The following is a 27,615-nucleotide window of genomic DNA, read 5'->3' on the forward strand; positions in this document are numbered from 1 at the left end:
AGTTGACAATATCTTTCCTATAACATGGTGCCCAGAACTGAACACAATACTCTAAATGCGGTCTCACCAACGTCTTGTACAACTGGAACATGACCACCCAACTTCTATACTCAATACTCGGACTGATGAAGGCCAATGTGCCAAAAGCCTTTTTGATCACCTTTCTACCTGGGAAATGAGCTTCAAAGAACCATGCACCTGCATATACAGGGACTCACCTTAAAGCAGATCAGAGAAGTGCCCCTCAAGGAGGTCTGTCAAAGGTTTAGAGTGTTGTCTTAAGTCAATTCAGCCACACTTACACTCAACAACAGAGACTGACTGCCTTCAGCCTGCGTCACTGATAATCCTTGGTGTAACGTCCCTGAAGTTAAAACAACTTCTTGTGTTATTGTCTTTCATTCTTCAAAATGGTTCTTAGCCTGCAGCTAGAGAGCGGCATGGTGGCGCAGCGCTAGAGTTGCTGCCTCATAGTGCCAGAGACCCAGTTTTGACCATGGGTGCTATCTGTACGGAGTTTGTACATTGTCCCCGTGACCTGCATGGGCTTTTTCTGGGATCTCTGGTTTCCTCCCACACTCCAAGGACGTACAGGTTTGTAGGTTAATTGGCTTGGTATAAGTGTAAATTGTCCTTAGTGTGTGTAGGATAGTGTTAATGTACGGGGATCACTGCACGGTGTGGACTCGGTGGGCCGAGGGGAATGTTTCCACGCTGCATCTCAAAACTAAACTAAACTTAAAATAAACATAACTTCTACAAACTGGACATTATATGAATATGACACAAAGTGCTGGAGCAACTCACCGGGTGAGACAGCATCCTTGGAGAACATGGAAAGGCAACGTTTCAGGTCGAGACTCTTCTTTAGCCACTCCCGAGCCACAACATCACCGCTGAGTTACTCTAGCACTTTTATTTTGTAAACCAGCATCTGCAGTTCCTTCTTTCTACATTATATGAATTTGGAATATTTCTAGATTTGTTAATTTGAAACATTCACAATCCAAGCATTCAGCTAACTTTGAGCCAAAGAGTTATACAGTGTCATGCAGTCATGCAGGCCCTTCGGCCCAACTTGTCTAAGCCCCAACTACACTATTCCCATCTGCTTGCTTTTGGCCCATCTCTCTAAATCTATCATATCCATGAAACACTTTTAAAGATACGTTTAATTCTTAAATGTTGCGATAATACCTACCTCTAATACTTCCTCCGGCAGCTCGTTCCATACACCAACCACACGTTGTGTAAAAAATTTACCCCTCAGGTTCCTATTAAATCTCTCCCCCCTCAACTTAAACCTATGTCCTCTGGTTCACGATTCCCCTACTCTGGGCAAAAGCATTTTCCCGATCTATTCCCCTCATGATTTTGCACACCTCTATAAGATTCCCCTCATCATTGTGTGATTGCAAATGCAAGGGTGTCGACCCGAAACGTCACTCATTCCTTCTCTCCAGAGATGCTGCCCGTCCTGCTGAGTTACTCCAGCATTTTGTCTCTATCTTCAGTAAACTCTATAACACTGGTTTCCCACTTTTCATGCCTGCAGATCACGGGGTTAGGACTGAATGGTGGAATAACTTCAAAATGCCAAGTGGCAAACTCCAGCTTCTGTTATTTATTTTCTTTCAACTGCTGAGGTCACAATTCTATTAATAAGTTGGTCCATTGGCTTATTATATCAGATTCCACTATTTTTTAAGTTCCTTTTGGAGCCAATTTTCTTTGTTATCCTGTAAATTGATTCACAGAGGAAGAGTCTGAGGTATTTCTAATCCAAGCACTTTTCTGATCCAGTAAAGGCTACCATCAATCCAGCTTCAAAAATGCTACCTGTGAGAAAAGAGAGAGAAAATATAATTAGGCTCCTGAGGCACTTTATGATCAACTGACCTTAGCAACATCAGGTAGATACATTGTGACAGATGAGACAACCATTTAATACAAGGTCCTCTTCAAACCCACACATAACTGCAACTCCAGCTATTTTCCCCAGCTTTCTGAAGCAATCATAGTCATAAAGTCATACACCATGAAAACAGGCCCTTCAGCCCAACTTGCCCACGCCGACCAACATGTCCCATCCACACTAATCCCACCTGCCTGCATTTGGCCCAAATCCCTCTAAACCTGTCCTATCCATGTGTCTGAAGCAGGGTCTCGACCCGAAAGGTCACCCGTTCCTTTTCTCCAGAGATGCTGCCTGTCCCTCTGAATTACTCCAGCATTTTGTATCTATCCACCTGTCTAATAAATATTAGATAGTACCCGCAAATCATCAGACTCCCTGATTTCTACAACAACAGAGGGCAGAAAGTCCAGCTAGATGGTGAGGTGGGGGTTGGAGAGGGAGGGGGATTGGAGACTGTAGGAATGACGCATCTGGGAGACTGGCAAATAAGCAGGAGATAGAAAGAATGCAGGATTGTACTGGAAGGCCTTCAAAGAAGAATGAGCAAATGCCCAACAGCAGAATCAGGCAGAGTGGGCAAGAGAAATGGAAAGCAGGAGACAAGGAGGTGAGCGATGGCCGATAGATCTTCGCAGAGGACAGTGGGGAGAATAAGTCCGTGAGGGGCAGAATGGTGAATAATGGAATGGAGACCAAAAGACAAGAGCGCTTAGAACTAAAATAATGTTTAAGAAACATTTGCATAGGTACATGGATATGACAGGGTTTAGAGGGATATGGGTCAAACGCAGGCAGGTGGGACTAGTGTAGATGGAACAAGTTGGTTGGAGTAGGCGAGTCGGGCAGCGAGGCCTGTTTCCACACTGTATGACTTTATAACTCACATTCAGCAGCTACAAACGTCCGTAGCAGCGGAGTCCATGAGCAAATCACACAGAAAGCACAGATCATTCATATTAACCCACTGGCGTGAACAGGAAGGAGAGGCACTGTCCTGAGCAGAACTGGCAACAAAGGACAGGAATGGGCACTGCAGGAAGTAGATCCTATTTTTATGTAGAGGCAATTTTTGAAAAGATACCCAAGTGAATGTAGACAAAAACTTTATTGAACTTCGACAAATGTAGAGGGCATACTGACAGGTTGCATTATGACCTGCTATGGCAACTCGAACGCCCAAGAGCGAAGGAGATTACAGAGAGTGGTAGACACCATTGCAGGAGTGACTGTCCCACCATGGAAGGGACCACTCAAAAAGGCAGCCAATATCAAAGCCCCCACATGACAATACCAAAGACCCAGCCATGCTCTCAGTCACACTACTATCTTTGATCAAACTTTACTTCCTTTACCCTGCACTAACCAATTTCCCCTTATCATGCATCTATACACTGTAAATGGCTCGATTGCTGACTGGATAGCACGCAGCAAAAGCTTTTGACTGTACCTCGGTACTCGTGACAATAAACTAAACTGATTTCACTCCCTCCATCCGGAAGAAGGTAAAGGAGTCTGAAAACCGCGACCACCAAATCCAAGCATTGCTTCTTCACAAAAACCATGATGCTTTTGAACACTACACAACCTCAACACTCTGCATATTTCCCTTTGCTCCATCAATCGCACTTGATTTTGACCCGATTGTATTTATGTATAGTTTAAGAAGGAACTGCAGAGGCTGGAAAAATCGAAGGTAGATAAAAATGCTGGAGAAACTCAGCAGGTGAGGCAGCATCTATGTATAGTGTTATTTGATCTGTTTGGCTAGCATGCAAACCAAAGCTTTCATTGTGTAATTTCCGGTGAGTGCAGAGGTCGCGCTGATTGCGGAAGTGCTGCTGACTGTGGAAGCCCCACAGTGGAGAGGCCGCACTCAGCCGTTGGACCAGACAGGATGAGCGGACGGAATTACCACTAGACAGCCAAACCAGTAGGTAATTTACGGCTGGGGTGAGTACTTTCCCATTTATAGGAGGTAGGATTATATAAATAAGGGGTGTATCAATACAGTAATCCGGGTAGGGGATTCTTAAATAGGACCAGTTAATTACTTATATAAGATGGGCGGCCAGGAGATGTGCCTATACTGTGAGATGTGGGAATTTGTCGACACCATTGATGTAGATGATCCCTACAGCTGCAGTAAGTGTTTGAGGCTAGCGGAACTCGAGCTCCGCATTGATGAGCTGGAGACCCAACTTCATACGCTGCGGAACATCAGGGAGGGGGAGTATTACCTGGATGTTTTGTGCCAGGGGATGGTCACACCGACCAGATTAACTAATTCAGTAGTTAGTGAGCAAGGAAAGGAAGGTGTGGCCATAAGCGAGGCAGGTAGGGGGAACCAGGAGGAGATGCGGCAGGAGCCACAGCCCTTGTCCCTGACGAGCATGACCGAGGCTCTTACTCAATGTGAGGACGGGATCAGGGGCTGTGGGAGGGATGAGCAACCTGGCTGCAGCACCGTGGATCAGGGGGCCATTCAAGAGGGGGGAGTTAGAAGAAATGCCGTTGTGATAGGGGATAGTATTATTCGGGGGGTAGATAAGGTTCTCTGCGGCCAGCAGAACATGTCCCGAAGGCTGTGTTGCCTACTAGGGTTAAGGATATCTCTGCGGTGCTGGAGAGAAATTTGCAGAGGGAGGGGGAGGATTCAGTGGTCGTGGTCCATGTGGGGACCAATGACATAGGAAGGACGAGGAAGGAGGATCTGCTGAAGGAGTTTAAGCAGTTAGGGAATAAATTAAAAAGCAGAACCTCGAGGGTACTGATCTCCGGATTGCTACCTGAGCCACGGGCCAAATCGGCGAGGGTACGTAAAATTAAAAAGCTAAATGCGTGGCTCAAAGACTGGTGTGGGAAAAATGGGTTTGGTTTCTTGGGCCACTGGCACCAGTACTGGGACAGGGGGGATCTGTTCTGTAAGGACGGACTTCACCTGAACGGTGCTGGGACTGGGGTCCTGGCAAATCATATAACTAGGGCAGTAGAGAGGTCTTTAAACTAAGTAGCGGGGGGGAGGTATCAAGGGGGGTATTAACGGCAGGGGTAGAGGAAATAGAGCAGGGTATCAGTGGGGAAGCGGAAAATCAAAATGTGACAGGAGGATCCAGAATGTGTGAAGATAAAGCTCTAGATGTAAAAGGGGCAAAAACGGAAAGGAAGGGTAGTAAAAATCATCTGAAAGTGCTTTATCTAAATGCACGGAGTATTCGAAATAAGATAAATGAATTAACGGTGCAATTAAGTATATATAGTTATGATATCGTGGCCATTACGGAGACATGGCTGAAAGGGGATCAGGACTGGGAGTTAAATATAGAGGGGTACTCGACAATTAGAAAAGATAGACAGGAAAGAAAGGGAGGAGGGGTGGCCCTTTTAATAAGGGAGGGAATAACGGCAATAGAGAGGAAGGATATTGCGTTGAAGGATCAGGATAGTGAAACAGCTTGGGTACAGATAGAGAATAACAAGGGGGAAAAAACACTAGTGGGTGTAATTTATAGACCTCCAAATAGCTGTGACGCTGTTAGTCAGAACATAAATCTGCAAATAGTTGACGCATGTAAAAAGGGAACTGCTGTAATCATGGGGGACTTCAATTTTCATATTAATTGGGCAAACCAAACTGGGCAGGGTAGACTAGAGGAAGAGTTTATAGGATGTATTAGAGACGGGTTCCTAGAACGGTATGTCGCAGAACCGACAAGGGGGGAGGCAATCTTGGATCTGGTCCTGTGTAATGAAGCAGGATTAATTAAAAATGTCATAGTTAGGGACTCGTTGGGAACAAGTGACCACAATATGGTCGAATTCCATATTCAAATAGAACGGGAGCAGGTTGAAACTCAGGCTAGGGTGCTTAGTCTAAATAAGGGGGATTATGAAGGTATGAGGACTGAGCTGATCAAAGTTGACTGGGATAGCAGACTCAAGAATAAGACGGTACATGAGCAGTGGTGTACGTTTAAGGATCTACTGTATAACCTTCAAGAAAAATGTATTCCTATGAAGAACAAAAGGGGTAAGGGTAAGAACAGTCAGCCATGGCTCAGTAAAACTATAAAGGATAGTATTCGGCTGAAGGCAAGGGCATATAAGGTAGCCAGAGATAGTGGGAGGGCAGAGGATTGGGAAGCATTTAAAGGTCAGCAAAAAATAACTAAGAGATTAATTAAGACGGGGAAAATAGACTATGAAAGGAATTTAGCGAACAACATAAAAACTAATAGTAAGAGTTTTTATAGCTATATAAAAAGAAAAAGGGTGGCTAAGGTGAACGTTGGTCCATTGGAGGGTGAGACTGGAGAGTTGTTGGTGGGGAACATGGAAATGGCAAAGGCATTAAACGAGTATTTTGTATCAGTCTTCACCATAGAAGACACAAAAAATATTCCAACGCTGGATAAACAGGGGGCGGTAGGAATGGAGGAGCTAAATACTATTAAGATCACCAAGGAGGTGGTATTAGGGAAATTAATGAGACTGAAGGAGGATAAATCCCCTGGGCCTGATGGATTACATCCAAGGGTCTTGAGGGAGATAGCGGTGGGGATTGTGGATGCATTGGTGATAATTTTCCAAAACTCCCTGGAGGCAGGAACGGTCCCAGTGGATTGGAAAATGGCCAATGTAACACCTATATTTAAAAAAGGAAGTAAACAGAAGGCGGGTAACTATAGACCGGTTAGTCTAACATCGGTGGTGGGTAAAATGTTAGAGACAATTATTAAAGAAACACTAACGGGGCACTTGGATAAACATGACTTCATCGGACAGAACCAGCATGGTTTCGTGAAGGGGAAGTCCTGTTTAACGAATCTGCTCGAATTCTTTGAGGAAGTAACAACCCGGGTGGATAAAGGGGAACCGGTGGATGTGGTATACTTGGACTTCCAAAAGGCTTTTGACAAGGTGCCACATAAGAGACTATTGCTAAAAATAAAAAATTATGGGATTGGGGGTAATATATTAGCATGGGTAGAGGATTGGCTAACAAATAGGAAGCAGAGAGTGGGGATAAATGGTTCATACTCGGGATGGCAACCGGTAACTAGCGGGGTTCCGCAAGGGTCGGTGCTGGGACCCCAATTGTTCACAATTTATATAAATGATTTGGAGGAGGGAACCAAGTGTAATATATCAAAATTTGCGGACGATACAAAAATGGGAGGAAAAGTAGGGGATGAGGAGGATAGGAAGAGTCTGCAAAAGGATATAGATAAGCTAGGTGAGTGGGCAACAACTTGGCAGATGAAATTTAATACTAATAAATGTGAAGTCATTCACTTTGGGAAAAAAAATGATAGGGCAAGTTATTTTCTAAATGAGGAGGAGCTGCGTTGTAATGCAACGCAAAGGGATCTAGGGGTATTAGTACATGAATCACTAAAAGTTAGTATGCAGGTGCAGCAAGCAATCAGGAAGGCCAATGGAGTTTTGGCCTTTATTGCTAGGGGGATTGAGTATAAAAACACGGAGGTCTTGCTGCAGCTGTACACAGTATTAGTGAGACCACATTTGGAATACTGTGTACAGTTCTGGGGTCCATACTTAAGAAAGGATGTACTAGCCCTGGAGGCAGTGCAGCGAAGGTTTACAAGATTAATTCCTGCAATGAGGGGATTGACATATGAGGAAAGGTTAAGTAGGCTGGAACTCTACTCTTTGGAGTTTAGAAGAATGAGAGGCGATCTCATTGAAACATATAAGATCGTGAGGGGCCTTGATCGGGTGGATGCACCGAGGATGTTCCCAATGATCGGGGAAACTAGAACTAGGGGACATAGTCGCAGAATAAGGGGGGGCTCTTTTAAAACTGAGATGAGGAAGAACTTCTTCACCCAGAGGGTGGTTAATTTATGGAATTCACTGCCCCAGGGAGCAGTGGAAGCAGAAACGTTAAATATATTTAAGTCTAAAATAGATGGTTTTTTAGCTGCCAAGGGGATAAGGGGCTACGGGGAGAGGGCAGGGATATGGACCTAGGTATGGTTAGTATAGTAAGACCTGAGTGATCTCCTGGACAAGTGTCGATCGCCTGGATTGGGGTCGGAGAGGAATTTCCCGGATTTTTTTCCCGAATTGGACCTGGGTTTTTATCCGTTTTTTTGCCTCCCCCAGGAGATCACGCGGTTCTTGGGGTGGAGAGGGGTGATAGCGGTATAAAGGGGAGGGTAGTGTCTTGTGTTCTGTGTCTTGTGTCTACTGTTTGTGGGTAAGTGTGTCTGTTTAGTGTTCAGCCATGAGCGAATGGCGGTGCGGGCTCGACGGACCTGGTGGTCTACTCTCGCACCTACTTTCTATGTTTCTATGTTTCTATGTACCTGTACACGTAACAACAATATACCTAAACCTATACCACAAATATTATGGACTGTCTTTGGTTCCAATAAGGACCACACATTGTTTTACACTCGTCTAGTGGTTATTCATTTATTGAATTATGTTGTTTATTTTTTATCATCTGTGTGTGTTGTATTTCATGGGCCTATTATGCTGCTTCAAGGAAGAATTTTGTTATTCCATCGTTGAATCATAGGTCAATTAAAGATCCTTGACTCGATAAAGGAGATGTGTGAATGGATGAGAAAGAAGAGTTAGCTATGTTTGGACATCTCTTGAAACAGCATCTTTTGCACAGAATCATACAGCATAGAAAAAGACTGTTTGGCTCACCGAGCCCATCGAATTAAGTGCCCATTTGCACTCACCCTGTTTAGTTCTTCCCACATTACAACCCCCCCCAGATTCTACCACTCATTAGTACACTAGAGATGATTGACAATGGTCAGTTAACCTACTGTCCTGCGTGCGCCTGGGATATTGGGGTTGGAGGGGAGGGGGGGGGGGGAGGCGACTGGAGAGCTGAGGGACACCCATGTGGTCACAGAGAGAACGTGCAAACACCACACATACAGCACGGGACTTTAAGCTGGTTTTTTAGGGGTTTATAAAATATTGAACTTTTAATTTGTTATCTATTGAACTTTTAATTTGTTATCTGTGTTATCTATGAGCACTATATTTACAAATCTATAACGCGCTGCAAGTAAGAATTCTATTTGTTCTGTTTTCAGTACATATGACAATTAAACACTCTTGACTCTAACAAGACTCTAACTCTAAGAAACAATGAATTGCAGATGCACGTTTACAAAAAAAGGTAAAGTGCTGGAGTAACTCAGCGGGTCAGGCAGCCTCTCTGGAGAACATGGGTAGGTGATGTTTCAGGTCGTGACTCTTCTTCAGACTCTAAGTTTAGTTTAGTTTAGAGATACAGCGCTGAAACAGGCCCTTCAGCCCACCGTGTCCACACTGACCAGCGATCCCCGCACATTAACACTATCCTACACACATTAAGGACAATTTACATTTATACAAAGCCAGCCAACCTGCAAATCTGTACGTCTTTGGAGTATGGGAGGAAACCGAAGTTCTCGGAGAAAACCCACGCAGTCATGGGGAGAACGTACAAAATCCGTTCAGACAGCACCCGTAGTCGTGATCGAACCCGGGTCTCAGGCGCTGAAAGCGCTGTAAGGCAGCAACTCTACCGCTGCGCCACCGTGCCGGCCCTCTTGGTTGGACCTGGGTGGCCAGAGCTCTATGTAAGCAAATTTACTAACAAATTAAATATTCATAAGTTCATAAGTTATAGAACCAGAATTAGGCCATTTGGCCAATTGCCTACTCCGCCATTCAATCATGGCTGATCTGTCTTTATCTCTCAACCCCATTCCCCTGCCTTCTCCCCACAATCTCTGACACCCGTACTAATCAAGAATCTAACAATCTCCGCCTTCCAAATTCTCAATGACTTGGCCTCCACAGCCATCTGTGGTAATGAATTCCACAGCCTTCTGTGGCAGTAAATTCCACATTTCCCATGGCAAGGAATTCACCCACAATAAATTCACCACCCTATTTCCAAACTATCTCTCCCACTTCCATATAATAACTTTACCGAAAGCAAATGCCTGCCACAAACTTTCATGCAGATCAGCAAATCCACATAAAATGGCCGAAGATAGACACAAAAAGCTGGAGTAACTCAGCGGGACAGGCAGCATCTCTGGAGAGAAAGAATGGGTGACGTTTCGGGTCGAGACCCTTCTTCAGACATAAAATGACAGTGGAGCAAGCTCCACCTACCAGTTGGACCATGCAACTGCAGCCAGACTTTAATCAGACTTTAATCTCACTGCAAAGTAACAGCTATCTCCTGATAACAATATTATGACAGAGAAAGGTCATTTTGATTATCAGAATTGACAGAGCATCACTTAAAATGAAAATTGTACTGTGAGAGAACGTTAAACTTTTGAGAATTCAGATTTGTTGTTTTCAAAGCACTCCTACTGACATCTCACCCAGTGAATTTAATCTGTCATAGAGTGATACAGTGTGTAAAAAGGCCCTTCGGCCCAACTTGCCCACGCCGACCGACATGTCCCATCTACACTAGTCCCACCTGCCTACATTTGGCCCATATCCCTCTAAACCTGTCCTATCCATGTACCTATCTAAATGTTTCCTTAAATGTTGTGATAGTCCCTGCAGTATCTGTTGGAGAATCTTTCTTTAAATCATAACAGAGGCAAAACTGAGAGGATCCATATGATGTATTGCATTTTGCTGCATGAACACATGAAGGATAAGCGCAAAAACCATTAAAACAAAACTGGGGTAGCACAATGGCGCAGCTGGTAGAGCTGCTGCCTCACAGTGCCATACACCCGTGTATTAGAGCTGGATTCATGCACCACAGAAACAAGCCTTCAGCCAATGGAGGCGGCGAAGGCCTTGGCCAATGGAAGGTGCCTGACCAAGGCTAGACCTATCTCAACCCAAGCTCAGTCTGAAGAAGGGTCTCGACCCGAAACGTCACCCCTTCTCTCCAGAGATGCTGTGTGTCCCGCTGAGTTACTCCAACATTTTGTGTCTATCTTTGCCCAACATGACCAAGATATCCCATCTGCACTAGTCCCATCTGCCCACGTTTGGCCCATTTCCCTTTCCTATCCATGTATCTGTCCAAATATCTTCTAAATGTGATTATAGTACCTGCCTCAACTACCTCCTCTAGCAGCTTGTTCCATATGTGTGAGAAAGATGCCTCTCAGATTCCTATTAAATCTTTCCCCTCTCATCTATAAACCAGCATCTGCAGTTCCTTGTTTCTATGTATAGTAGTATTAAATTTGCTTTGATTTGATTTGACCATATAGCATTCAAAACAAGGTTTTTCAAAGTTCCTCAGTACATGTGACAAAAATAAACCAAAACCCCAAACCTAAAAAGCAAAAAATAAATAAATTCCAGGGAGATGATATTTGGAAGGCACATCAAACTTTACAAAAGAGGAAGCAACACTGCAAAGAGCCTGCAAAACAGTTTCAAACGAATGCCTTTACTCATTTACAAACCTGTTATGCTGCTGCAAGTAAGAATTTCATTGTTCCGTTTCGGTGCATTTGATAGTTAAGCCCCCTTGACTTCGGGATGACATGAAAAATCTCCAAAACAGCCATGAAGGCCAATTGAGCAGCGCCAGAGTCCCACGACATTGACTATCAATGTGGAGCAGCAACTGTCAAAGAAATCGAAACGTCCAACTGGTCGGTCGCAACAAGAGACTGAAGGCTGTGTAGCAGCCGGGTGCACCTCACAAAGAGCGTTAACTAATGCTGGCCCTCTTATGGTTACAGCTAATGAACCCTGAAAAAGAACAAGCATGCTGCAGGCGTGTTACATAAATTCCACTCAGTGGAAGTCATTGTGCACCACAAGTTTCAGGGGAAAGCTGAATGTAGCCCTGTCAGTAACTGGGCAGAATGGAGGTATAAAGTAAAGAATGCAGCGCAGCCAAGCAGGACATAGACCATGTTCATAAGTTTGTAAGTGATATGACCGGAATTAGGCCGTTTGGCCCATCAAGTCTACTCCACCATTCAATCATGGCTGATCTGTCTTTCCCTCTCAACCCCATTCTCCTGCCTTCTTCCCATAACCTCTGACACCCTTACTAATCAAGTACCCCAAACCAAACAGAAATGGGACTTGGGTTAATGGCAGGATATTCCTTAATGGTGCAGGGACATGACCGTCTTTGGTTGCACTAAGGACTTTTTGCACTGGTATTACGGTTATCAGACCAGAAGATGAAGGAGAATTAGGCCATTTGGCCCATCGAGTCTACTCTGCCATTCAATCATGACTGATCTATCTCTCCCTCTCAACCCCATTCTCCTGCCTTCTCTCCATAACCTCTGACACCCGTTCCTGATAACAGCTGGGAAGAAACTGTCCCTGAATCTGAAGGTGTGCGTTTTCACACTTCTATACTTTCTAACCTTCAGTACTTTCACACATCAAACTTGGGCGTTGGATAGTAATCTAATTAAAGGGAACCGAGGGAAAGGAAGTTATTAACTTTGCTCGACAGGCTTGTTGGATTCGATGGAGATTTAGGGTTTGATTAAACTGTGATCAGATGAGTCTGATTACAAAATTATTAACTCGTAACTCAATGCGATGAGTTATGAACTCATGATCAGATGAGTGCAAATTCCTCCTTGGCAACTGGTGATTTAAAATTCAGCTTAATCAAATAAATCTGAATAAAAAATAGGCTTTGGCGGTGACTGTTCTGTTCTCCGATGCTACTTAGAAAGAGAACAGTCATCCTTCAGTTAAAGTATGGGTTAGAGGTGACCTACATGTTGGCATTGAAATGCATTCAGTGATAGCCCCAGCATTCCATTCCGTTGTATCAGATGCTATCAGAAACAATAATAATAAGAATAAAACTCAAAAGACTATGAAGGATTATGATGTATGCCCTGGCAATGACAGAGACCTGACGTTAACTATTCCTGAATACAAGGTGTTCGGGGAAGATAGAGGAGAGGGGAATAGCACGACTGGTTGAAGAGGTCATTGTAGTGTTGCAGTGGGAGTATGTCATAGAAGGTAGAACAGTAAGTACAACACAGCTACAGGCTCTTCAGCCCACGGTGCCTGTGCCCAACATGATGCCAAGACCAACTCTTCTCCAGAAACAAAGAACAGCAGGTGCTGGTTAATACACAAAAGGACACAAAGTGCAGGAGCAACTCAGCAGCATAGGCAGCATTACTGGAGAATGTGGGTAGGTGACCGCGTGGTTTCCATCCACATCCCAAAGACGTGCTGGTTTGTAGGTTAATTGGCCTTTTTAAATTGCACCTAGTGTCTTGGATCGAACTAGTGTGAACAGGTAATCATTGTTCAGCATCGACTTGGATGGCCGAAGGTCCTGTATCCATGCTGTATCTCTAAACTAGACTAGAAGTATATAAAATTATGAGAGGCAATGGATAAGAAAAGACAGTATGAACCTTTTTCCCAGGATGGAAAAATACTCGAGGGCACAGCTTTACGGTGAGAGGGGAACAGTTTAAAAGAGATATATGGGGCAACTTTTTTAAAATTAAACAGAGGGAGGTGAGTGCCTGGAACACACTGCCAAGGTTTGCGGTTGAAGCAGTGGCATTTAAGAGGCAAAAGACAATAGACAATAGGTGCAGGAGTAGGCCATTTGGCCCTTCGAGCCAGCACCGCCATTTAATGTGAATCGCCATTTAAGGCTTTTGGATAAACATATGGATATGCAGGGAATGGTGGGATTATGGATTCTGCATGGGTAGATGAGATGGTCTTGGCATCATGTTTGGCACAGACATTGTGGGCCAAACGCCCTGTTCTTGTTATGTACTGTTCTATGTGTTGGAAGGAACTGCAGATGCAGGTTTACACCAAAGATAGACACAAAACGCTGGAGTAACTCAGAGGGTCAGGTAGCATCTCTGGAGAAGGTGAATAGGTGATGTGTCCGGTGGAGAAGGGCTGTAGTGACCCGAAACGTCACCTATTCCTTTTTCCAGATGCTGCCTGATCCACTCATGTATTGTCTACTATGTTCTAATGGATCGACTCTTGTTGCTTTCACTCTCACTGTAGTCATTGCCAGACCTGCTGAATTGTCAGCAATCCTGTACACAACTGGCAATTTCTGTTTTTGTTTCTCCCCAAGACCATCCCTGGACATGCTCTGCCCAAACTGGGGTGTGGCGATGACTGTGAGTGTTGTGTAGGGTATGGCCCTGGGAGTCTACAATGCTGCTCCCAAATGCCACGAGGTCTCCAAAAACCAAGAGAATTCAACACTGGAATTTCTCTGTATTGAATATCACTTCAGAATCACACAGTGTAGCAAGAATAGTTCATCAGGAATAGATACATGTCCCCCCCCCCCCTCCCCACCGAGTCCTGAAGAACAGACACCAGACGGTGAGAAAATCAGCATAAGATAAAACCTCACCTGTGACACACAAGGAACTGCAGACGCTGGAGTCTTGCGTAGAAACACAGTGCTGGAGTAACTCAGTGGGTCAGGCAGCTTGTCTGGAGGACATGGATAGGCGAAGTTTCAGGTTGGGACCTTTCTTCAGACCTATCTGATCTCATTCTTCCCAATCTATGTTTTGCAGGGTGAATCCATCCACAGCCCTTTTAGTATAATATATTGCCACCATCAGTGTATCAAAAGAAGGGGTATATTCAAAAATGATCTGGTAGCTGCAGACTGGGCATTCATGATGGTTTTGGCATTAAAAAACCCAGTTGAATATATTCAGGCACAATCCCCAAGCCGGGGACTAATCTTGATTCAGGGGGGTTGGGTTCTTGGGTGTCAGGTGTTACGGGGAGAAGGCAGGAGAATGGGGTTCGGAGGGAGAGATAGATCAGCCATGGTGATCTATCTCGTCGTGGCAGAGTAGATGGGCCGAAATGGCCTAATTTTGCCCAACTCTAATTCTGCCTAATTCTGCTCCTATCACATGAACTTGTTTATGAGAAACACCGAAGGAAGCGTTGAAGCGAGCTGGCAGACCTGCACACGTAATATATATTGTATACGCAGTATATCCTGCACTATATCAGAAGCTGCATTCTACAGGCAATAGCAGGGAGCTCCTTCAACCAATGGACCAAATAAAAAATGTCAGTACTGCCTTATCCACTCATACATGGCGGTGAACAAACCAACAGCAACACAGGAGTGTGTTCAACAGAAGGGTAACAGCTTAAGAAGGTGGACGAACACCAACTCGCTTCTTTGACACAACCTCTCTCTACCACCTAGAAGGACAATGGCAGCATGGGAGATTGGGACTGCACTAGTTACATGTTAATCTCTAAATCACAGAACAAGCTAACTTGGAAACATATTGCCATTTTTAATCTATCTTGCAATTCTGCCTATCTTGCCGTGCCTATCGTGTAATTTTTCCCATTGTCATTGGGGTCAAAATCCTGAAGCTCCTCACTTTCCATTATTGTGGAACTCCAATGACTTAAGCTTCGGGAAGATGGTCCACTGCTTCTTCGAAGTAATTAAGGATGAGCAATAAATATTGGTCTTCACCCACGAATGACCTTAATAAAAACTGTCCCATAATTTTTGTTGGTACTTAATTATAATATGAATCTAAAATAAATATCAACAGTTGATTTGTAATATTATGTGCCCATAAATGTAATCATAACTTGTCTTCAGATAGTTCAAATAACAGGCTCTGCTAGTCAGAGTCATACAGCATGGAAACAAGCCCTTCCGCCCAACTTGCCCACACCGGCCAACATGTCCCATCTACACTAGTCCCACTTACCTGAATTTGGCCAATATCCCTCTAAAACCTGTCCTATCCATGTACTTACCTAATTGTTTCTTATACGTCGCGATAGTCCCTGCCTCCGGCAGCTCGTTCCATACACCCACCACCCTTTGTATGGAAAAAGTTACCTCTCGGATTCCTATAAAATCTTTCCCCCTTCACCTGAAACCCATGCCCTCTGGTTCTCGATTCCCCTGCTCTGGGCAAGAGACTCTGTGCGTCTACCCGATCTGTCCCTCCCACGGGGAACACGGTGTAGATGTAGTGTAGGTTTCTGGACGGTCACTAGAAGTGTGAGCCCTGACTAACTCTTCCTCTTTTTTCACTTAAAAGCGAGTAACAGCTTTGGCAAACAAGACATTAGCCAGTGATTGTTACTCTAATAATCTTCATATTACCTTTATTTATAACCTTCACTCCGAGATTACATTAGATCCGCACTCTTCTGAAGTCCAGATCCCAGGCATTCAGGTCTGGTGATACAGAGGTCTACAAGAAGTTCAGATACGACCTTGGTAAGGCCATCAAAAAGGCTAAAAGGGACTTCTGCTCCAAGCTGGAGGATGAGACGGATGTTCGGCAACTGTGGCAGGGCTTGAATGCCATCACCTCCTACAAGGCAAAATCAGGAGGCAGCTCAATTGTCAGCGAAGCATCACTCTCTGTCGAGCTCAATGCGTTTTACGTGCCTTCTCGAGCCCCCATTCGCTGTGATGGTATTTCAGTCACACTCACAGAGGCCGACGTCAGAAGATCATTCAGGGGGGTGAACCCTCGGAAAGCGCCTGGACCTGATGGTATACCCGGTCGTGTTCTAAAAACCTGTGCGGACCAACTGGCTGCAGTTTTTACGGACATTTTCAACCTCCCACTTCTCAGGTCCGAGGTTCCCACCTGCTTTAAAAGGGCATCAATTATACCGGTGCCCAAGAAGAGCAAGGTGACGTGCCTCAATGGCTATCAACCAGTGGCACTAACATCTGTGGTGATGAAGTGCTTTGAGAGGTTGATCATGGCGCAAATCAACTCCTACCTCGACAAGAACCTCGAGCCAATGCAGTTCGCTTACCGCCATAACAGATCATTCGCTGGCCCTCCACTCCGCTCTGGACCACTTGCACAACAAAAACTCATATGTAGGCTGTTATTCGTTGACTACAGCTCGGCATTTAACACAATCATCCCCTCCAAGCTGGTTACCAAACTCTGAGAACTGGGTCTCTGCGCATCCGTCTGCAATTGGATCCTCGACTTCCTCATTCACAGACCACAGTCTGTCTGTATTGGTGGAAATGTGTCAGCCTCGATAACAATCAGCACGGGACCACCACAAGGCTGCGTGCTCAGCCCCCTGCTGTACTCACTCTATACTCATGACTGCGTAGCCGGTCATAGTGCGAACTCCATCATCAAGTTCGCCGACGACACCACTGTTGTTGGATGAATCATTGATGGGGAGGAGTCAAGAGTATAAAAGTGAGATGGACCGACTGACCAAATGGTGCCAGCACAATAACCTGGCTCTCAACACCAGCAAAACCAAGGAACTGATTGGGGACTTTGGAAGGTGTAGGATAGGGACCCACAATCTCATTTATATCATGGTGGTGGAAAGGGTCAAGAGCTTCAAATTCCTGGGCGTGCACATTTCCTAATCTTTCCTGGTCCCAGCACACTTATGCAATTATAAAGAAAGCACATCAGCGCCTCTACTTCCTGAGAAGATTACGGAGAGTCGGTATGTCAAAGAGGACACTCTCGAACTTCTACAGGTGCACAGTAGAGAGCATGCTGACCGGTTGCATCATGGCTTGGTTCGGCAAGTTGAGCGTCCAGGAGCGGAAAAGAATGCAGAAAGTTGTGACCACTGCCCAGTCCATCATCGGCTCTGACCTCTCCCACCAACAAAGGGATCTATCGCAGTCGCTGCCTCAAAAAGGCTGCCAACATCATCAAGGACCCACACCATCCTGGCCTCGCACTCATCTCTCTGCTACCATCGGGTAGAGGTACAGGAGCCTAAAATCTGGTACATCCAGGTTCAGGAACAGCTCCTACCCCACATCCATCAGGCTAATAAACTCGTCAACAAACAGGCTCTGAACCTTTGCACTTTATCTGCTTATTTATGTGTATATGTGTGGTCTATGCTATATAGGCACACTGAACTGTTCTGTATTTATGCTTACAATATTCTGTTGTGCTGCAGCAAGCAAGAATTTCATTGTCCTATCTGGGACACATGACAATAAACTCTCTTGACTTGACTTGACGAATCTATGTATTTTCTAAACCCTTTACTGGCAAAGTGATTTATTGAAACATGAAGAGTGGTTTTGCAGTGTGTGCAGAGCGAGACAACTAATCAAACAAGATTCACCACCTGATTACAGTGGTGAATCCAACATAGTTTTATTAGCTGTGACCTATTAAAAAAACAAAAGCAAAGGGAACAGGTTGCATTTTCCCTCATCTACAAGTAAATCAGTTAATACCCAAAGGAAATAAAGAGGGGAATGCGAATTACCAACAACTCTTCTTCATCTTATTAGTAATTTAAATGCCAATGCATATAATAATGTTATTAGGTTCTGCTGCTGGCACGGAATCTAACAGTGATTATGTTGTTATTGACTTCCAGAGTTTGACCCCAACGTCCTCCAGTAACACACGATCTACATTTTTGTTCAACGGAATGAAGACAACTTGCCACAGGTCGCGAGGACATCATTTCTCACTGCCACTCGCTGCCTTAGGTTATTTGTCAGCTGCTTGAAAATGAAGGGCATATTCCGCGCCGACTTTTCTTGATTTATGACAAAGTCCTACATCCTTAGGAATTGAGACGCTTTAATGTATTGTTGGGGCAGCAGTGGAGCTGAGTGAGAGACATTGACGTGGGCTTTCATTGTTTAATTTAGTTTAGTTTTGTTTACAGATACAGCGCGGAAACAGGCCCTTCGGCCCACCGAGTCCAGCGATCACCCCGTACACTAACACTATCCTACACACACTAGTGCATAGGGAACCCGCACTGACCCATGAGACCAAACAATGACTGTTCTGCACTGTAGTCTGTATGTATATAAAAGCATAGCTTGATACAAATGATATGAACCTCTGCAGTTATTGTTGTATAGACAATCTGCATTAATGGCACTGGATTAAACATCTATGTTCCTCCCCCCCCACACACACACACAAAGGGCAGTAGAAATCTTAAATTCACCACTCTTAATCTTAAATGCTATCACAACATTTAAGAAGAAATAAGGCTGGTACATGGATATGACAGGTTTAGAGTGATATGGGCCAAATGCAGGCAAGTGGGTATAGTGTAGATGGGACATGTTGGTCGATGTGGGCAAGTTGGACCGAGGGGCCTATTCAACACCTATTGACTCTATGACTGAAAGAGACTATTGGTGCTGGAAAGATTGAAGACTTTATGATCAAAATTAGATCTAATTTGGTTTGGTAAGGACATTAAGGAAGAATTATTGGAGCATAGAAGGAATGGAGAAATAAATGAGCCATAATTTAAACAAATGACAAAACGGGCTTACGAATTAAATGGCACTCCCAGCTCTCAAAGTTTCTATTTTAAGTCGTATAAATGTTAGGCTCTTATTTCCTTAAATACTTCACATATTTAGAACATTAATATAATCCTACCATAATTCATCTTTTAATTCTAATGATCAGTGGATGTGTAGAAAATAAAATGTGCTATTTCTCCCTCATTAGTTTAGTTTTAGTTTAGAGAGACAGCGCGGAAACAGGCCCTTCAGCCTACCGAGTCTTCACCACACACTAGCACTATCCTACACACACTAGGGACAATTTACACTTATACCAAGCCAATTAACCTACAAACCTGTACATCTTTGGAGTGTGGATGAAACCGAAGATCTCTGAGAAAACCCACGTGGTCACGAAGAGACCGTACAAACTCCGTACAGACAGCACCCGCAGTCAGCATAGAACCCGGGTCTCCGGCGCTGCCAGTGCTGTAAGGCAGCAACTCTGCCGCTGCGCCACCGTGCTGCCCCTCGAGATCAAATAAACCATGGAGGATCTTTGCAAAGAGAAACTATGCACAGCCCAGTGGGCTCAGTGAACCTGGTGGCCTCATTATATTCCTTTATTATGATAAGGTCTTAATGAGGCAAAACTCTTTCCTTAACTACATCAAAACACAATGGATACAATGAGATAACACCAGTTAAAAGTGTACTTTTTTTTAAAGCAAATTGATAACGTCAATCTCTGGGTTTAATATGTTACTTAATCTCTTCACTTAATGGGCCGAAGAATGTCAATTAAGTTGCTGTTTTATTAATGATTCATAATGTTTGGGTTAATGTGCGTTGAATTAAAATCTTAAGCCTCGGCTTCACTAATGAGAAGACTAACAGATCTAATAAATTGCCCTTCAAATCCAAGAAGTTTCGTTCAAATCTTAATAAAAAGTTATTTGGTTGTTGTTGACTTCAGCAGATCCCAAGGAGGTTCCACACATCTGTTTGCAAAGATCCAAATTCCCTTTGTAATATGCACCAGACCCCATCCCCTTCCATGTGAGTTGAGACGGTGATGTGGAGAGATAAAGAACAATGAATTAAAGATACACCCAATTCGCACCAGCTTCTCATTTTCACCCAACAACCAGCTTACAATGGCCTGTTTCCTTTATCATCGTTTATTTTTTGCATTGAATGGCGGTGCTGGCTCGAAGGGCCGAATGGCAAACTCCTACACCTTTTGTCTATTGTCAATCATTGTCACAGGTACCAAGGTACAGTGAAAAAATAGTTTTGCATGCTATCTAATCAAATTAGATGATACTTAAAATGGTCCCGCCAGGTCACGACCTGAAACGGCACCTGTCTCAACCTTCTCAACCAGACGAGGAGCGCCTACAGGAGTGGTGGCAGGGAGGAGGTGAAACGGGTACAGAAAGATCTGAAGTTGAGACTAAAGGGCCTGTCCCACTGCGGTGACCTAATTGGCGTGTTTAGGTGAGTTTGAAAAAGTGTCATGTTGAAGACCTCCTTCGACCTCCTTCGACTATGTTGAAGACTAGCTTCGACTAGCTATGACTAACTTCGGGAAAATTGGACACCGAATAGTGGAGAGTGAAGACGACCTCCTTCGATCTCATTCGACCTCCCTTCGACTATATTGAAGACTATCTACGACTACCTTTGACTACCTTCGATTACCTTCGACTACCCTCGATTACCTACGACTAACATGCCAACCTACTTCGACTAAACCTACGAGTAAAATAATATCGATTTTTTTCCATGGCGACCTTTTTTTACTCGCGGGCATTTTTCAACATGTTGAAAAATACGCCGCGCCCTAACTGAGGCCTCGAGTACACGGGGACTACTCTCGAGCATGAAGGAGAGTTACAAAGACCTTCTACGACCTTCGAGTACGAGTTGAGGGCAAACTCTTCTAAACTCGCCAATTACGTCGCCGCAGTGGGGCAGCCCCTTAAGACAGGGCAAGGACGGGTACAGGAGGAAGCTGGAGCTGAAACTTCAGCAGAACAACATGAGGGATGTGTGGAGATGTGGTATGAAGAGCATTACAGTTTACAAGATGACCAGTGGCCTGGGGAGGAAAAGCAATCAGGTCTGGGCCAATTAACCTGTTTTTAATAGATTTGATGGAGGGTCCTCTGCCCATCCTCCCCCCTGCTCCCCGACCAGTCTCTCCCCCTCAATCACCTCTGGTCCACTTCCTCTGCCCTTTCTTTGTCGCGCCTGACCATCCGCAAGCTCGCATCTGAATTCGCCTTTTTACTGGACAACTTCTCTCTCACTCAGCACGTCACCTTTCCCACACATGACAAAGGTCTGCTCCACAAATCAACCGGTACTCGACCTCCATCCTTGCCTCTTCCCCCTCTCCGATCATAAGCTTATACGGTTCACCATCCCTTCTCCGACACCTCGCCCCCGCTTCCTCCGAGAAATCACCTTCCGTAATCTAAAATCCATTGATCCCCTCCATCTCTCTGACCTCCTCTCCACCACTCTCCCCCTGGACTCAGCCCCCATCTCACCTGATGATCTCACAAACCATCTCAACTCCACCTTGTCTACCTCCCTTAACACTATGGCCCCCCTCAAAACAAGAACCGTAACTTTCAACACATCTTCACCCTGGTACACACCTGCACTTCATAAACTGAAACAGACTGGTCGCCGACTTGAACGACTCACAAATAAATCATCTCTCACAGTCCACCTTGAAGCTTACAAACTCCACCTCACTGACTACAAAGATGCCCTCATTGCTGCAAAATCTGCCTACCTCTCCTCCATATTCACTGATCCCTGCCTAAACCACAGAACCCTCTTCTCCACAGTGGGCAACCTCCTCAAGCCTCGAGCCAACACTCTCCCTACCTCTACTCCGGTTCTCTGCAACTCATTCCTCCACTTTTTCGCTGATAAAATCAGCACCATCTATCAATCTTTATCCCCTGTACCCGACTCCCCAGCATCTACTCCACCACCTACGAAGGCCCCTCCTTTCAACATCTCCACTGACCTCCTTACCCCTCCTCCACACTGCTTCCTCTCCCAGTTTGACCTGGTCACCCCTACTGAAATCTCCAAACTCATCAGCTCTTCCAAACCCACTACCTGCTCCCTCGACCCTCTCCCCACTCCCCTGCTGAAGTCCTGCCTCCCCGTTCTCTGCCCCTACCTCACTAATCTCTTCAACTCCTCATTGTCCCAAGGAATTGTCCCCTCCGCTTTCAAAACTGCTGCTGTTTCACCAATCATAAAGAAACCTGGTCTTGATCCCTCCTCTCTCATTAACTACCGCCCAATCTCAAACCTCCCCTTTCTTTCAAAAACCCTGGAGCGTATCGTTGCGTCACAACTTCATTCCCACCTCCTTGCGTATAACCTACTTGAACCCCTCCAATCTGGCTTTCGCCCCCTCCATAGCACAGAAACTGCTCTCCTCAAAGTCCTCAACGACCTCCTCACCTCTGCTGACACTGGTTCCCTCAACATCCTCATCCTCCTCGACCTGAGTGCAGCCTTCGATACAGTGAACCATAACATCCTGCTCACCAGACTCAAAGACCTCGGCATTGAAGGCTCTGCACTCAGCTGGCTCCGTTCCTACCTTTCCAACAGATCCCACTTCATCTCTCTCCACAACCACACCTCTGCTACAGCCACAGTCACTCAAGGCGTTCCCCAAGGCTCCGTACTCGGCCACCTTCTCTTCATCATCTACATCCTCCCCCTTGGTCAGATACTCCGCCACTTCAACCTGGACTTCCACTGTTACGCTGATGACACCCAGATCTACCTCGGCACCAAATCCCCCCACAAACCCCCCTCTCCCATATCAACTCCTGTTTGTCAGCTATAAAAACCTGGGTGCAACATAATTTCCTCAAACTCAACAGCGATAAGACAGAATTCCTCCTCATAGGCTCCAAAGCCACTCAGCAAAATCAATAACCCCACTCTCACAATCGACGGCACCACTGTCTCCCCATCTTCCCAGGCCCGCAACCTTGGCGTGAACTTTGGTTCCACCCTCTCCCTTGAGCCTCACATCCGCCATGTCATTAAAACCTCCTTCTTTCATCTCCGCAACATCGCCAAACTCAGACCCTCTCTCACACCTCCCGCTGCTGAAAGACTCATCCATGCCTTCATCTCCTCCCGACTGGACTACTGCAACTCACTTCTCCTTGGCATCAGCTCCACCTACATCAACCGACTCCAACTGGTCCAGAACGCAGCCGCCCGACTCATCACCCACACCAAATCCTGGCATCACATCACTCCAGTCCTCAAACAACTTCACTGGCTTCCCATCTCCCACCGGATCAACTATAAAATCCTTATCCTCACCTACAAAGCCCTCCACCATCTGGCCCCCCCATATTTCACTGACCTCCTCTCCCCCTACCAACCCTCACGGTCCCTCAGATCCACCTCAGCCGGTCTCCTCTCCATCCCCAAGTCCAACCTCCGCAGTTTTGGGGACAGAGCCTTCTCCACGGCAGCTCCCAGGCTCTGGAACTCCCTCCCCCAACTGATCTGCAATTCCTTGTCCCTCACCATCTTCCAGTCCCGCCTCAAGACCCATCTCTTCACCTCTGCCTATCCTTAGCCCCACGTCCCCCTCCCTTTTCATCTGTGCATTAATTGCCTCATATTGTGTTTTGTATTGAATTCTGTCTTTACTTTGTGTACTAGTCATGTCTCTACTATTTATTTCATTCCCCTTACATGTTTTTCCTCTACCTGCTAAATTTTTGTAAGGTGTCCTTGAGACTCTTGAAAGGCGCCCATAAATAAAATTTGTTATTATTATTATTATCAAGGCTGAGCAGGTGAGAAAGGAGCTGAGCAGACTCCACCCAGGCAAAGCCACGGGTACCGGTGGTGTCAGCCCTAGGGTACTCAAGGCGTGTGCCAGCCAGTTGTGCGTAGTACACCAGCATATCGTCAACCTGAGCCTGGAGAGGGTTCCTGTGATGTGGGAGACATCTTGCCTGGTTTCTGTACCAAAGAGGACATGCCCCAGCTCCTCCAATGACTATAGACTGGTGGTGCTGACTTCACACATCATGAAGTCCCTGGAGAGACTGGTGCTCACTCCCCTGCGACCCCTGGTTAAACCCTACCTGCACCCCCTGCAGTTCGCTTAACAAACAAAGATGGGGGTTGAGGACGCCATCATCCAACAGCTCTATTGTTCCTATGCTCACCTGGATAAGCCGAGAAGCACTGTGAGCATCATGTTTTTTTACTTATTTTAACACCATCTGCTTTGGTAGAGAGCAAACTGATGAAGATGCAGGTGGAAGCTGCATCGGTGTGCCGGTTCACCAACTACCTGACTGGACAACCACAGTATGTCAGGCTACAGAACTGTGTCTCAGACATGGTAGTGAGCAACACAGGGGCCCCACAAGGGACGGTCCTCTCTCCCTTCCTGTTCACCATCTACACCTCGGACTTCAGATATAACTTTGCCTCCGGCCACCTGCAGAAGTTTTCGGATGACTCTGCAATTGTGGGCTGCATTAGTGCGGGGAGGGAAACTGAACTTTGGTGAGTGGTGTGGGCTGAATCACCTGCAGCTCAACACCGACAAGACAAGGGAGTTGGTGGTGGACTTTAGGAGGAGAGGAACACCCCTGTCCCCATCAATGGTGTGGATGTGCAGTTTACCAAGAAGTACAAGAACCTTGGAGTTTACCTGGACAGTAAACTGGACTGGTCCAGGAACGTTGAGGCCCTGTACAAGAAGGGACAGAGCCGGCTGTACTTTTTGAGAAGGCTCCGCTCCTTCAACATCTGCAGTAAGATGCTGCAGATGTTCTACCAACATCAACATCTACCAACATCAAGATGGCCAGTGGCCATCTTCTTCACTGCCGTGTGCTGGGGCAGCAGGGCGAAGGTTGCGGACGGCAACAGAATTAACAAGCTCATCAGGAAGTCTGGCTCCATCCTGGGGGTGGAGTTGGATTCATGTGGGAGGTGGTCTTGGAGGGGAAGATGCTCCTCAAACTACGGAGCATCTTTGGATAATACAGCCCACCCCCTCCATGACACACTGATCAACCTGAGGAGCACCTTCAGCAACACACTGGTTCCACCATGATGCAGCACAGAACACCACAGGAGATCCTTCTTCCCTATGGCTATCAAACTGTACAACTCCTCCCCCTTCCGTTATGGGGTCGACTGACTCCCCTCCCCCCCCCCCCCCCCAATCTTTGCACATCCCCAATCCTGGACTTTCCACTTTAATTTCATGTTTCATCTTGTTGTGTTTATGACTTGGCAGACCAAATACCCTCCAGGGATAAATAAAGTCCTATCATATCATAGTTCAAAATTCTCCAACAAGAATAAAGATCCTCCATTTCCACCCTGTCAATGGTGACATATCCCATTACCATCACCACAGGAAGCCTCATACACAACTACATGTATTAAAAGGCATTAAGAGTAGGGATGGCATGGAGGCATTTTGATATTCCAGCCTATTCCATCAACCCTGGCTGGCCAAGGATGTCTTACCTAATTGTCTAGGGCAGACTCATCATAGTTGCTGACTTACAGAGCTAGAGACCAGGGTTCCATCCTGCCCACGGGTGCTGTCTATACAGAGTTTGAATGCTCTCCCTATGACCAAGTGGGTTTTCACCGGGAGCTCCGGTTTTATCCCACACTCCAAAGACGTACAGGTTTGTAGGTTGATTGCTTTGGTAAAATTGTAAATTGTCCCTGGTGTGAGTAGGATAGTGTTAGAGTGCGGGGATCGCTGGTCCGCACACACTCAGAGGGCCAAAGGGCCTGTTTCCACGCTGTATCTCTAAACCAAACTAAAGCCTACACTGCTATGAATTTGGGTGCAAGTACTAATGTGCAAGAATCACCTTCAGGAAAGGATACAAGACAAGATGAGAAAATGATGGAGAACTTTGCTTAAAATTGAGTTATGGCAAAATCAATTATCTTACAAACGAGGCACATTATTACTGAGCCTGCCTTAGACAATTATGTAAGACACTCTTCTCCAGCCTGGGTTGATGGAATGGGCTGGAATATCTAAATACAGTGGCACACAGTGCATAATTGTAATTAATATTCACACTTTAGCTCGTCTATTAAAAGAACAATGTTTTGCAGTGATATCCAATTCTTCGTGAACTGTAACATTGGTAAATATATAAATAACGTTGCAAGTTATTAGCAGTAACAGTTTTCAGAATCTATCATCAGTCCTGAATAATCATTAGTGGGTTTAGCCTCAATGTCCAAAATGGAAATGTCATCTAGTAGGCGCCACTGCTTCAGGGTGAGTGGGCCACATTTAAAGGAAGGTAGACACAAAATGCTGGAGTAACTCAGTGGGTCAGGCAGCATCTCTGGAGAGAAGGAATAGGTGACATTTCTCAATTCTTCAGATGCTGCCTGACCCACTGAGTTACTCCAGCATTTTATGTCCACCTTTGATTTAAACCAGCATCTCCAGTTCTTTCCTAAATATTTTTTACGATGCATTTTTCAACTCCTCGCTGGGCAGGATTGTTACCAACTAAGCCAGCAGATGAGCAAGATTTCTGAAGGGTCTCGACCCGAAACATCACCCATTCCTTCCCTCCAGAGATGCTGCCTGACCCGCCGCGTTACTCCAGCATTTTGCGTCTACCTTCGCTTTTATCCAGCATCTGCAGTTCTTTCATACACAAGATTTAAGTTATTATTTGTTTCGATCATTTCATCTCTTCTCATTTCACCTATTTATACACACGGAATGATTTCAAAAGTTCAATTTTATTAAGACAATCTGCGTGAGGAAAAAACAATTTAGATGTCACAATATTTCTCCTGCATGCTCAGAGCAAAAAGTGATAAAACAATAACTTCTTGCTTTGACTGCAATAAATCTCCACTAAAGCATTTAAAATCCCATGGAATATCAACTCTTCTTTATTATACTGTGTATTCCCAGCAACTTTGGAAAGAGTGGTTTGGAGTAAGGAGGATTGAGAATACAAACTTCAGAGATTATCACTTTCGTATTTGAAAACATGATGGGAATTTTACTTAACATGCAAACCTATGCGCTATTTCAAGTCTGGTTTGCAAAGTGAATTAAATTTGTGTAAATTAAGCTGTGAATTACCCAAATGTAATTACCCAAGTGTAATTATATCATCATTTAAAAATGGCACTATATCTGAATCAAATCGACCAAAATGTAATAGAATACAAAAGAAGGATTAAGAAGTAAGTTCATAAATCATAGGATCAGATTTAGGCCATTTGGCCCACCGAGTCTACTCCGCCATTCAATCATGGCTGATCTATCTTTCCCTCTCAACCCCATTCTACTGCCTACTCCCCATAACCCCCGACACCCTTATCTGTCAATCTCCGCCTTAAAAATACCCAA

At 45.2% G+C, this 27,615-nt stretch overlaps 1 protein-coding gene across 1 annotated transcript in view; it reads right to left on the reverse strand.

Annotated features, from left to right (window-relative positions):
• Nucleotides 1-1,606: 1,606 nt before the first annotated feature.
• ube3d (ubiquitin protein ligase E3D) overlaps nt 1,607-27,615 on the reverse strand; it is a 139,093-nt gene continuing 113,084 nt past the window's right edge. Inside the window, exon 10 of the mRNA XM_033020831.1 lies at nt 1,607-1,839. Coding sequence (XP_032876722.1) covers nt 1,816-1,839 — 24 coding nt within the window. The 3' untranslated portion in view covers nt 1,607-1,815. The remainder of the gene's footprint in view (nt 1,840-27,615) is intronic.

Source organism: Amblyraja radiata, chromosome 5 (assembly GCF_010909765.2).
Source record: "Amblyraja radiata isolate CabotCenter1 chromosome 5, sAmbRad1.1.pri, whole genome shotgun sequence".
Classification (NCBI taxonomy): Eukaryota; Metazoa; Chordata; class Chondrichthyes; order Rajiformes; family Rajidae; genus Amblyraja; species Amblyraja radiata.